Source organism: Gossypium hirsutum, chromosome D02 (assembly GCF_007990345.1).
Source record: "Gossypium hirsutum isolate 1008001.06 chromosome D02, Gossypium_hirsutum_v2.1, whole genome shotgun sequence".
Classification (NCBI taxonomy): domain Eukaryota; kingdom Viridiplantae; phylum Streptophyta; class Magnoliopsida; order Malvales; family Malvaceae; genus Gossypium; species Gossypium hirsutum.
The window spans coordinates 18,621,700-18,635,600 of record NC_053438.1 but is presented as its reverse complement, the minus strand read 5'-3'; the positions used below and the strand labels follow the sequence as shown (position 1 = coordinate 18,635,600).

General features: G+C 34.5%; 1 protein-coding gene and 1 non-coding gene across 2 annotated transcripts; one reads left to right on the top strand and one right to left on the bottom strand.

Moving 5' to 3' along the window:
- Positions 1 to 959: 959 nt before the first annotated feature.
- On the top strand, positions 960 to 11,691 carry LOC107908107 (uncharacterized). The gene is made up of 5 exons (XM_016835373.1): positions 960 to 1,132; positions 1,518 to 1,579; positions 3,133 to 3,228; positions 7,250 to 7,555; positions 11,429 to 11,691. Exons 1-5 carry the CDS (start codon positions 960 to 962, stop codon positions 11,689 to 11,691), a joined length of 900 nt encoding a protein of 299 aa, XP_016690862.1.
- LOC121215174 (small nucleolar RNA R71) lies at positions 3,648 to 3,753 on the bottom strand. The gene has a single exon (XR_005910903.1). It is a non-coding gene; the product is annotated as a small nucleolar RNA R71 (small nucleolar RNA).
- Positions 11,692 to 13,901: the final 2,210 nt, after the last annotated feature.

Here is a 13,901-nt window from a genome sequence, read left to right as displayed (position 1 = left end):
TGCTGATATATTTGTTTTTGTTTTATAGTTGAAAATGTTGGATGACTATAATAATGATGTTGATCAAGAGATGTATTCCAGAGATGAGGTCCCTAATGAGTTTGATGGAGTCAAATTAGTAACACTGAGTGTTAATCCAGTTAGTGCTGAACAACCTGATGTTGAGCGATGTAACACTAAGGGAGGAGGTGGCTTACATTTACTTCGGGCTATCGCTGATGCTCTTCAGCGTGTTGTGAGAACTACATCCGTTACGACATCCGCACCTCCTGTCCATTGAGCTCTGATAAAGGAGTTATGTAGATACGATGCGACCGAATTCTTACGATTGAAAGCGTAATTTGTGTCATTTCTCTACTGCAAGGAGAAGCATATACCTGGTGGCAATCATTGACATGCCACGTGTCTACAAATCAAGCTAATTAGGAATTCTTTCAAACGGAATTACAAAAGAAATATATGGGTGAACTGTATATTGATGATAGAAGACAAGAATTTTTATGCTAAAACAAGGTGGATTGTCTATGGTTGATTATGAATGAGAGTTTTCGCGGCTTAGTAGGTATGTCGTTGAATTTCTGCCGACTAAGATTGAAACCTACAAGTGATTTTTGCGTGGTTTAAGCAATGAGCTTCGAGTACAGTTAGTATCGAATAGAATTACTGAGTTTGCTGATTTAGTTGAACGGGCAAGAATGGAAGAACAAGCTCTGGGTCTTGATAAAAAGGCTGAGACTACTTGTACTATTGAAAAATGTCCAAGAGCTGCTATCTCAAATCCACAACTTAATTTTAAGTCAGAAAGAACTAATAGAAATCATGATCGACAACCGACTGTGTCCATGGGTAGTGTGCGAGGTTAAATTAGGGATACTAATATTCCGATTTGTGACCATTGCGAGAAAAACCGCTGTGGTGAATGCTGGAAGTTAACTTAAGGTTGTTTTCATTGTGGATCCATGGAGCATTTTGTTAGAGAGTGTTCGAAGAATGAGAATGCTACCCCTGTTACTTCTCAAAGGTCTGTGCCTGCACTTAGGGGTCGCAGGTCGAGTCGAGGTGGTTCATTTTCGAGAGGTGGTACTAGGAAGGGAAATAATGTTGTTACTCATCAGTCGGAAGCCATAGCGTTGTAAATGGAAAAATATATATTATTTTTCCCGTGTAATTTATCACCTTTTTACTCAAATTAATTGTTAAAACTAAGTAATTGTTTAATAAATTAATGAAATATGTGAAAATATGAAATTAGGACATAGAAATTATTAAAATGTGATTTTATGCTTTATTATATAGTTTCCATGCAATAAATGGCTTATTTTTATATTAACTTGAATATATTATATTTTTTAAGACATAAAGTCGGTCATGCATGATTAAATTAAATAATAAAATATAAAATTATATTTAATAATTCATTTTAAAATATTTCATTAATAATTTGGGTTGTAATTAACAAATTAAAGTGGATAAATTTACTGCTTTGGTCTTCTAACTTGTTGATTTATTTTTGACAGGTCTGATACTTTGCTGGACTACAAAACCGTCCAAATTGGAGACCAAGTCAACCCAAAATTTGGTTGCACATGGCTGTCTATATAAACCGTTCTTTGGTTTAATTACAAAAGGTCCTTGAAGAGTTAAAGAACTTAGAGATTTATCTGAAGAGTTGCACTTGTCTGAGTCTCCGTCTTGAGTTGTTGTGGCACTCAAATTGACCAAAAATCAAGGAAAAATCAGCCCAACTTGCTTAATTTATGGACGGCCACCCATGGAAGATTCTTCAAAAGATGAAAAATCCTATTTTTAGTAAACTATCCTCTTCTCCTCACCTATAAATAAGACCCTCTCATTCCTTCATTCGTCATCCCTCAAAGATCATTCTCTCTTTTCTCCAAACTCTCTTAGCCTTTTCCATTCCCACTTCTAGCATCATCTCTTCATAAAAATTTTAGCTATTAAGCCTCTTAAAGAACCCTTGGTCGACCACCTTGGGAGCCATCAGCAAAGGAGAAAAGCAAAAGAACAAAGGAGCCTCGTCAGTTAGAGTCTTGGGTGACAGCCACTCTGAATTGGGTTTAATCTTCCTTTTATTTAATTTAATATAAAGATGTTTGCTATGTGTTCTTTGTTCTTATTTACAATAATGATAGCTTAATTTTATTTAAGCTAGGATGATTGCTTTGATTAAATAATATTTATTTGATTCATGCTTACAATGTTTTTGCCTCAATCGATCATGTTTTTAATTAAAATCAAGTCTGTATTTCGTTCATACGTGATTAAAATGCACCTGAATTAGCTGAGCGATCCTGACCAGACGACGGCTAATGGACACATAATTGAAATGTGCATGCTCAATTTAGATCTTGAGCCGATTAAATTGTAGGTTGCATAACAACTCTGACCAAGCTCTGTTATCTGCATAATTTATAGATTTGTGTGATTAAATTGTTTCAAACCTGACATGTCCCTGTTATCTCACACGAATGCTAGAAACCCTTAGTTAATAAGGATCAATAAAATGCGTATTTACTAAGTAAAGGATTCTAAAAGGACCTAATGTGGTTTCGAAACTCATGAAAGATCAAGTTGCCATGAAATATTTTTCCGAATGTTATTAAGCATGCTGATAACAAATTAAGTTTAATTGAAGTAATTGTCCTAGTTTATTTATGTTATAATTGTTGCAAATTGTGTTTTATTTTACTAAAATCTATTTCATTCATATAGTTTGCATACTTATGATAATTTGCATTAGGGATCATTGCATTTAGTTTAATATATTTTAATCACCACTTCTCAACTATATTGTGTTTTTATTTACCAAATTATTAATATAATTTTACAAATTAAGTGACTTAGCACAAATACAATCCCTGTGGAGATGATAACTCGATACTTACTTATTACTTGATAACGACTGTGTACACTTGCACAGACCTACGTGTTATAAGTTTTTAGCACTGTTGCAGAGGATTGTCAACTGTTGCCATAGTCATTTTTTTCGTAAAATTATTTATTTTCAATTTGATTTATTTCTAACATTACTAACTTATTCTTTTTAATTTTTGTGATTTTGATTTTAGGTGTTTATGAGCATAGATTGAATTATAGATTTACTCCCTGTAGACCCTGAAATTGAGCGAACTTTCAGAGAAAGAAGACATGAACGAACAGCTCAAAGACAAGTCGAGATGAACCTTGTGAATCAGAACCAAGACCAAGGTAATGAAGTCGATCATGTATGATATCCTATCCTCATTACCGATGATAGAGATCGATACATCAAACAATATGTTGTGCCACTTTTCAGTGAGTTAAACCCAAGAATTAGAAGGCCAGATATTGAGGTAACCCAGTTTGAATTGAAACCAGTGATGTTTCAAATGCTACAAACGGTGGGCTAATTTAGTTTTATGTCCACGGAAGATCCACATATCCACCTTCAATTGTTTATGGAGGTCAGTGATTCCTTCAAGATAGCCAGTGTGACTAACAATGCATTGAGGTTGAAGTTGTTTCCGTACTCGTTGCGAGATCGAGCACGAGCATGGATGAATTCCTTGCCACCAAGTTCTATATCTACATGGCAAGAATTAGCAGAGAGATTTTTGGTTAAGTATTTCCCACCTAGCAAAAAAGCTAAGTTAAGGAACGAGATCACAACTTTCCAACAATTGGATGACGAGTTTTTGTATGAGGCTTGGGAGCGTTCAGGGAGTTACTTCGTAAGTGTCCTCATGATGGGACTCTTCATTGTATCCAGTTGGAGACATTCTATAATGGTCTTAATGCACATAAAAGATTGATGGTAGATTCTTTCGCGAATGGTGCAATTTTGTCTAAGCCTTTATAATGAGACTTATGAGATCATCAAGAGGATCGCAAGTAATAACTATCAATGGTCAACAATTGGAACAACTTTAGGAAGACGTGTAGCCGGAGTTCATGAAGTTGATGCCCTCACTTCGTTATCAGCTCAGGTATCGTCTATTTCTTCTATGATAAAATAGTTAACCGCTAATAGTACTAATAATTCTGCAACTCAGCCACCAAGTTTGTTTGAAGTAGTTTCCTGTGTGTATTATGGGGAAGGTCATTCTTTTGGGAATTGTTCATCAAATCTCGAGTCAATGTACTATGTGGGGAACCAGTACCAAAATAGGAGTGGACAAGGACCCCAGTCCAACTTCTACAATCCTTCATGGCGTAATTATCCTAACTTTTCTTGGAGTAATGAAGGAAATAGACTGAACAACAAATTATTGCAGCAAAGACCCAACCAATCTCAAGGGTTTAATCAGCAAGCTCCAAAACCACCTCAAGCTGAGGCATCAAATAGTTTGGAGAACTTGTTGAAAGTATACATGGCAAAGAATGAAGCTTTGATCCAAAGCCAAGTAGCAACACTGAAAAATTTGGAAAGCCAAATGGGTCAGTTAGCTACGGAGCTACGTAATAGACTGCAAGGAACCTGCAGAACAAACTGCCACTGAAATTGAAAGACCCAAGAAGCTTTACTATACCCTGTAACATTGGTGAACCTTACTGTGGTCAAGTTTTGTGTGACCTAGGAGTGAGTATCAACTTGATGCCTAAGTCTATTTTCAAGATGTTAGGGATAGGTGAAGTAAGACCTACAACTGTGACACTTCAGCTAGCGGATCGATCTTTAGCATATCCTGAAGGAAAGATCGAGGATGTTTTGGTAAGAGTCGATAAAATTATTTTTCCTGCTAATTTCATTGTCTTAAATTTTGAAGTAGACAAGGAAGTGCCGATCATCCTTTGGAGACCTTTCTTAGCCACGGGAAGAACATTAACTGATGTGTAGAAAGGAGAACTCACTATGCGAGTTCAAAACGATTAGGTAATGTTTAACATTCTTAAAGCGATGAAATTTCCCAATTCGGTAGAAGAGTGTTCAGTTATGGAAGAGATAGAAACCTTGGTTTCTATGGAAAGCAATTTTAAAGAAGATCCATTGCAGAGAGCCTTAGATCTTGACTCTTTAGAGGATAAGAAGGTGAAGAAAACATGGCTTTGATGGAAGACAATCTGAGAAATTTTATTCAATCCATACAGTTTGAACCTTTGGAGTTGGAAGTCAGAGAATTTGTGTAACCCAAGTTGTCAATTGAAGAACCACCTAAACTCGAACTAAAGTTACTTCCTTCCCATTTCAAATACATTTATTTAGGTGATTGTTCTACTTTTCCTGTGATTATTTCAGTGGAACTGGCGAAAGCTTAAGAGGAGCAACTAATTGTTGTTCTAAAAAACTTTAAGAAAGCAATTGGTTGGACCATAGCTGATATTTGAGGTATAAGCCCTTCTTTTTGCATCCATAAAATTATTTTAGAAGAAGGTGAAAGAGCTCGAATTGATGGGCGAAGAAGGCTCAATCCTATTATGAAAGAAGTTGTGAGAAAGAAAGTGATCAAATGGTTAGATGCAAGAGTCATCTATCTTATTTCAGATAGTTCACGGGTAAGTCCGGTGCAGTGTGTGCCAAAGAAAGGTGAAATCATGATTGTTGAAAATGAGCATAACGAGTTAATTCCAATGAGAACTGTTATCGGTTGGAGAATCTGTATTGATCAAAAAGTTGACCAAATCCATTAGGAAGGACCATTTTTCGTTGCCTTTTATGGATCAAATGTTAGATCGGCTAGCATTTTAACGATGCATGATGGCAATATTTATTGATATGGTTAAATATTTTGTTGAGGTTTTCATGGATGATTTTTATGTTTTTGGTAACACTTATGATATATGTTTGAGTAATTTGGCTAAGGTATTGAAGAGATGCGAAGAGACGAATCTTGTCCTTAATTGGGAAAAATGTCATTTTATGGTCAAAGAAGGGATTGTCATAGGTCATAAGATCTCAAAAAAAGGAATTGAAGTCGATAAAGCAAAAGCAGACGTAATTGAAAGATTACTGGCCCCAATGAATGTGAAAGGAGTCAGAAGTTTCTTAGGCCATGCCGATTTTTGTTGAAGGTTTATCAAACATTTCTCAATAATTTCTAAATCGTTTTGTTTGTTTATAGAGAAAGATACAGTGTTTGATTTCAACAAAGCATGTTTGGAAGCTTTTGAAGAGCTAAAGAAGCGGTTAATCTCAGCCCCAATAATCGTTACACCTGATTGGAACTCACCTTTTGAGTTGATGTGCGATGCAAGTGACTATGCGGTTGGAGTTGTGATGGGTCAAAGAAGAAATAAAGTATTTCACCCTATTTACTATGCAAGTAGAACTTTGACAGGAGCCCAACACAATTATACGCTAACTGAAAAGGAACTCTTCACTATAGATTTTGCTTTTGACAAATTTCGCTCATATCTTATAGCTACCAAAGTTAGAATATTTACTGACCATACGACCATTAAATACTTACTTACAAAGAAAGATGCAAAATCAATGCTAATTTGTTGGATACTTTTACTCCAAGAGTTTGACCTTGAGATCCAATATAGAAAAGGTGTCGAAAATCAAATAGCTAATCATCTGTCGAGGTTGGAGCAAGATGAGGTAACTCAGTCATGTGTGCCTATCAATGAGAATTTCCTAGATGAACACTTATTTTAGGTAAATCGAATTCATGAAACACCCTGATTTGTTAATTTTGCCAATTATCTTGCATGTGGAATAATTCCTTGAGAAATGACATAACAAGAAAGGAAAAAATTCCTTCATGATCGTCGGTATTATCTTTGGGAGGATCCATTTTTGTTTAAACAATGTGCAGATAATATAATCCGAAAGTGTGTAGCTGAAAGCGAGATTGCTGAGATCTTGTATCATTCCCATTCATCTCCAAGTGGAACTATTTAAAGATACTTATGCTTATGTGAAGAACTGTGATAAATGCCAAAAGACTGAAAATATATCAAGGAGGAATAAGATGCCCTTGACAAACATTTTGGAGATTGAATTGTTCGATGTATGGGGCATTGACTTCTTAGGCCAGTTTCCTTCTTCATATGGGAACAAATACATCTTAGTTGCTGTGGACTGTGTATCCAGATAGCTCAAATAGCTCCACCATCTTGATGGAACAGATGCCTATCTCAGATAGCTCCACCATCTTGATAGAACAGATGCTTTTGTAATATGCAATTTTGATAGAAAAGTCCATTAATGTTGGGAAAATTATTCTCAAGGAGATTCAAGATTGTGCTAAAAAGAAGGCAAGAAGTGCTTATTTCCTATCATTAATCACTTCACTTTGTTTAAAAGCCCGTGTTAAAACACAAGCAAATCTGAATGGGCGATATGTTCAAGGATGCATTACAAAGTATGATCTTGAAAGATTAGTAGAAAGGGTGCATGAACTGAATCAAGGTGAGCAAGAAGAGCCAACTGAGCCGGATATAGAGGAGTTAACAGATGGAACTGAAACTGAAGCTAATTCATTTACAAACACTGAAGAGAAAGGATCTGATAAGGAACCGAACATTTCAAAATTAAGGGTTAAGCCAAAAGAAGAACTAGTCAAGCTAAGTTTTGAACTTGAATATACAACTTCCATGCCGACTTCTGCAAGTACTTCAAGGAAATTGGAGTTGTCAATTTTGATGGATATGTGCAAGTTCATGCACAATCAACAACAAACTTACTAGAAATATGCAAAAATTAGAGATGACTCAATTCGAAATACTTTTAAGAATATCTCTAATACTTTTGTTCCTGAGTTCCTAGATGCTATCTTTGAGACATGGATGGAAGATATTGACGATGCAAGCGTAGATGGAGCTAAAGAAGACAAGGGGAATAAGTCAAAAAATAAAAGGGGAGATTCTCATCCTGTTATTTATTTAATTATTTTTAGGTCTTTAGGAATTTATATCTTTCATAATTAGGATTTAATTTTTGCAGAATAAAACATAGCAAGCATGAACAAACTTAACACTTCTTTAGAAAGAATAAGACTAAGTGATGTGGTAATGGGAATGAACATGTCTAGGATTGGGTTATTAGGGAAGACTTGGTACCTGGTGTTCAGTTTTCATTCATTACTTTGTTATTGCAATGAGGACATTGCTTCTTTTTAAAGGGGGTAAGGCAAATAAATTGCTCAAACCTTTAAATTTTTTCAAGTATGCTTCAATTATTTCTTTCATAAGTATGTTTTAATAAATGAATGTTTAGAGATATTTTTGTTACTAAGATAGTTTGTATGCAAGTATGAATGATGATTTTATCTAAGTGAAAGTATATTATCATGAAGAATGGAATGCTTGTATGATAGTTTGTATGCAAGTATGAATGATGATTTTATCTAAGTGAAAGTATATTATCATGAAAAATGGAATGCTTGTATGATTTTAGCCTTAGTAATGTTTGCCATGAAAACTTAGTTTCTTTTGAGATTAGACATGCATGAAGGTTTATATCTTTAGAATTGACTTAGTAACTTTCTTGAGGCGAAATCCTAGGGGACATAAAAATCTAAAATGATATAGGCACTATTTCTTTGGACCGTTTGAGCCTTTTCAAGCCAACCCTAGGATATTAGACCCTTGAAACTGTAATTTTGAGCTTAAAGGCCTATTTTGCAATGAACCTACATTATAAGCCAATTACCATCTTTTTAAAATTATCCTAATTTTGTGCACCTATCTTAACTAAAGTTGTCTTGGGATTCAACATTTGACGAAATTTTTATAAAGATGTATATGCTCATGCTTAAAAAAAAAGAGTGAAGAAAAGTTTGCTCAGTCTTCAAAAAGGAAAAATGTATGAGCTTGAGTTCAAAATAAGTTTGGGGGTGTTCCAAAGGTTCACTTAAAGAAAAAGGTTGTATTACGAGAAGACCAACACAAAGTTAAAGGTTAAGATTTTTAAAACTGAAATGTCCCATCTCTTAAAATTCCTACCTTTAACTGAGCCCCATTATAACCTTATAAAAGACCTATTGATTTGATGATTATGTCCCCTACATTAGTGGAGAGGAAGTCCTATGTTCAACATATGAAGATCATAAATAAGCCTTGTGATTGTTTGCTTAGTTGATAGGAAATTATGTTGAATGAAGAATGTTATTTATGGCTGTGACATACATGCAAACTATGATTCATGTTGGCATATTTTGAAGCTTAGTATAATCTTAAGGAATGTTTGCAAATGAGTTACTTGTTAATAAAGAAGATCGATAAGCATGAAGTTATTAATGCATGATTATGGGACAAAGATTGATGTTGCTTACACAATTAGAAATTTTTCCTTAGTAAGACATTTTGCTGTGCATAAACATTACTCGGGACAAGCAATTATATAAGTTTGGGGGTGTGTAAATGGAAAAATATATAGGATTTTTCCTATGTAATTTATCACCTTTTTACTTAAACCCGTTATTAAAACTAAGTAACTATTTAATAATTAATGAAATATGTGAAAATATGAAATTAGGACATAAAAATTATTAAAATGTGATTTTATGCTTTATTATATAGTTTTCATGCAATAAATGGATTATTTTATATTAATTTGAATATATTAATTTTTTAAGACATAAAGTGGGCTACACATAATTAAATTAAATAATAAAATATAAAATTATATTTAATAATTCATTTTAAAATATTTCATTAAGATTTTGGGTTGTGATTAATTAATTAATTAAAGTGGATAAATTTAACTCTTTGGTCCTCTAACTTGTTGATTTATTTTGAACAAGTCTGATAGCTTTGTTGGATTACAAAACCGTCCAAATTGGAGACCAAGTCAACCTAAAATTTGGTTGCACATGGCTATCTATTTAAACCATTCTTTGGTTTAGTTGCAAAAGGTCCTTGAAGAGTTGAAGAAATTAGAGATTTACCTGAAGATTTTCACTTGACCGAGTCTCAGTCCTGAGTTGTTGTGGCACTCAAATTGACCAAAAATCAAGGAAAAATAAGCTCAACTTGCTTAATTTATGGCCGACCACCCATGGAAGATTCTTCAAAAGATGAAAACTCATATTTTTAGTAAACTATCCCCCTCCCTCACTTATAAATAAGACCCTCTCATTCCTTCATTCATCATCCCTCAAGGATCATTCTCTCTTTTCTCCAAACTCTCTTAGCCTTTTCCATTCCCACTTCTAGCATCATCTCTTCATAAAGATTTTAGCTATTAAGCCTCTTAAAGAACCTTGGTCGACCACCTTGGAGAGCCATCAACAAAGGACCAAAGCAAAAGAATAAAGGAGTCTCGTCAGTTAGAGTCTTGGGTGACAACCACTCTGAATTGGGTTTAATCTTCCTTTTCTTTAATTTAATATAAAGATGTTTGCTATGTGTTCTTTATTCTTGTTTACAACAATGATAGCTTAATTTTATTTAAGCTAGGATGATTGCTTTGATTAAATAATATTTATTTGATTCAAGCTTATAATGTTTGTGCCTCAATCGATCATGTTTTTAATTAAAATCAAGTCTATATTTCATTCGTACGTGATTAAAATGCACCTGAATTAGCTGAACGATCTTGACCAGACAACGGCTAATGGACCCATAATTGAAATGTGCATGCTCAATTTAGATCCTGACCAGATTAAATTGTAGGTTGCAAAACAACTCTGACCAAGCTCTGTTCTCTGCATAATTTTTACATTTGTGTGATTAAATTGTTTCAAACCTGACATGTCTCTGTTACCTCACACGAACGCTAAGAAACCCTTAGAAAATAAGGATTAGTAAAATACGTATTTACTAAGTAAAGGATTCTAAAAGGACCTAATGTGGTTTCCAAATTCATGAAAGATCAAGTTGTCATGGAATATTTTTCCGAATGTTATTAAGCATGTTGATAATAAATTGAGTTTAATTAAAGTAATTGTCCTAGTTTATTTATGTTATAATTGTTGCAAATTGTGTTTAACTTTACTAAAATCTATTTCATTCATATAGTTTTCATACTTAGGATAATTTGCATTAGGGATAATTTCATTTAGTTTTATATATTTTAATCACCACTTCTCAACTATATTGTGTTTTTATTTACCAAATTGTTAATATAATTTTACAAATTAAGTGACTTAGCACAAATACAATCCCTGTGGAGACGATAACTAGACACTTACTTATTACTAGATAACGACTGTGTACACTTGCACAAACCTACGCGTTACAAGCACCAACCGAGCTTATGTTTTACGGACAAGTGAGGATGGCGATGCTAATAAGGTTGTGAGAGGTATCTTTTTATTACATTCAGAACCTATTTATGCTTTGATAGATCCTGGATCTTCGTATTCATATGTTAATACTAAATTAGTTAGATCGGGGAGTTTAAAATCTGAGACATCTAGAGTATTGATAGTGGTGTTTAGCCCGTTGGGACAATCTGTGTTAATAGATCAGGTGTGTAGGAGATGCCCGTTAGTGATACTGAATATAACCTTCCCTGTTGATTTGTTGATAATTCCGTCAGGTTACTATCAGTTGAAAGTGAAAGACAGTGACGTATCAAAAATGGCGTTTCAGACGCGTTATAGTCATTATGAATTTTTAGTGATGCCTTTTGGACTGATGAACGCTCTGGTGGCATTCATGGATCTCATGAACCATATTTTCCACCCGTATTTGAATCAATTTGTGGTAGTCTTTATTGATGACATCTTGACCTATTTGAATCCCAAATCCGAGCATGAGCAACATATCAGAATTGTTCTGCAAGTGTTACGAGAGAAATAATTATATGGAAAGCTTAATAAGTGTGAATTCAAGTTATGAGTGGTTGTATTTTTGGGTCACGTTATCTTAGCAGATAGAATTAAAGTTGATTTGAAAAAGATCGAGACAATTATTCAGTGGAAAGTACCGAGGATTTTGTCAGAGGTTTATAGTTTTCTTAGACTAACTGGTTATTACTGGAGATTTGTTAATGTATTTTCGAAGATAGCTTTGCCGATGACAAAGCTGTTGCATAAGAATGTTCAATTTGTCTTGAACGATCAATGCCATGAAAGTTTTGAGAAGTTGAAGCAAATGTTGACTAAAGTACTGGTTTTGACTTTACCAAAATCGGAAAAGGATTTTATGGTCTATAGTGATGCTTCTTTGAACGGTCTCAGTTGTGTTTTGATGCAAGACTAGAAAGTGATCGCTTATGCGTCTCGTCAGCTGAAAGTGCATGAACACAATTATTTGACGCACAATTTAGAGCTAGCTGTTATGGTTTTTGCTCTAAAAATCTGGAGACACTACGTATACGATGAAAAGTGTCACATCTATATTGATCATAAGAGTCTCAAATACCTCCTATCTCAAAAGGATTTGAATTTGAGACAACGTCGTTGGGTCGAGCTTCTGAAAGATTTTGATTACGTTATTGATTATCATCCTGGTAAAGCTAATGTTGTAGTCGATACGTTGAGTAGAAAAAAAAACGGTTGATTTGCGAGCAATGTTTGCTCAACTCAATATCAATGACGATGGAAGCTTGTTGATTGAATTAAATAACAAACTGGTGATATTTGATCGGATCAAGGTAGTGCAGTTAGATGATGACAATTTGGCAAAGAAAAAAGAAACGGTTCAGAATGGCATATTAGAAAATTTTAGCATTGATGATCGTGATTACTTGAGATTTCATAATTGAATCTGCGTTCCGGATGTTTCAAAACTAAGAGAGTTAATTCTTTGCAAAGCGCATAATAGTCTTTTGCCTTGCATCCTGGAGGGACAAAAATGTATCGCGATCTGCAAGAATCCTATTGGTGGCTAGGAATGAAAAGAGACCTAGTCAAGTAAGTGGCTAAATGCTTAACTTGTCAGTGAGTTAAGGCAGAACATCAGGTTCCTACTAGATTACTTCAGCCTACTTCTATTCTTGAGTGGAAATGGGACCATATCATGATGGATTTTGTAACAGGGCTACCTTTATTGCCAAGCAAGAAAACTGTGGTGTCGGTGATTGTTGATCGACTTACGAAATCAGCTCAGATCATTGCGGTCAGGACTGATTGGTCACTCGAAAAGCTTACCGAGGTTTATATTCAAGAAATTGTGAGATTGCATGGTGTCTCTATGTCGATAATCTCTTATCGAGATTCACGTTTCACTTCAAAATTTTGGAAAGATTTGCACGAATCTCTTAGTATATGACTTAATTTTAGTACAACTTTTCACCCGCAGACAGACAACCAATCTGAACGTGTTATTCAGATTTTGGAAGATATGCTTCGTACTTGTGTTATTGATTTTGAATTAGGTTGGGAGTGTTACTTACCTTTGGTCTAATTTGTATACAATAATAACTTTCAATCGAGTATTCAAATGGCTCCGTGTGAAGCCTTATTCGGTCATAGGTGTTGAACAATTATTTGTTGGATGGAATTGGTTAAAAGAAGAATGATCGGGCCAAAATTAATTCAAGAAACATAAAATATTGTTAAAAAATTTGAATAGATTGAAAACAACCTTCGATAGACCAAAATCATATGCAAATTTGAAACGTCGATATATTGATTTTTAGTTTCTCTTTGGAAGAAAATTTTGAGATTTGGCCAAAAAGGGAAATTGAATCCTCATTTTATTGGACCGTTTGAGATCACTGAAAGAGAAGGACCAGTTACGTATTGTTTAGCTTTGCCTACGGAATTGTAGAAAATGCATGAAGTTTTTCATGTTTCAATGCTTAAAAGGTACCGATCGAATTCATCTCACGTTATTTTGGCTCGCGAAGTGAAAGTTATGCAACAAGCGAGTTCCATTAGTGAAAGTGATATATTATAGTCATAGTGTTGAGGAAGCTACTTGGGAATCAGAAGAGACGATGAGATGTCAATACCCCTATCTCTTTTTAGGTAAATTTTGACGATGAAATTTAATTAGGGGGAGAATTGTAACGACCCTATAGTTAGGGGTGTCGAAAAGTGCATTCTCGGGACTCCGTTCCTATA

Bases quoted from the DNA above. Each gene is read 5' to 3' on its own strand.
- LOC107908107 (XM_016835373.1), top strand. From the start codon at position 960: ATGGAGCATTTTGTTAGAGAGTGTTCGAAGAATGAGAATGCTACCCCT. The intron at 1,133-1,517 runs GTAAATGGAAAA...TATTTTTGACAG, and splicing joins CAGTCGGAAGCCATAGCGTT to GTCTGATACTTTGCTGGACT. The intron at 3,229-7,249 runs GTAATGAAGTCG...TTTGTTTAAAAG, and splicing joins GAATCAGAACCAAGACCAAG to CCCGTGTTAAAACACAAGCA.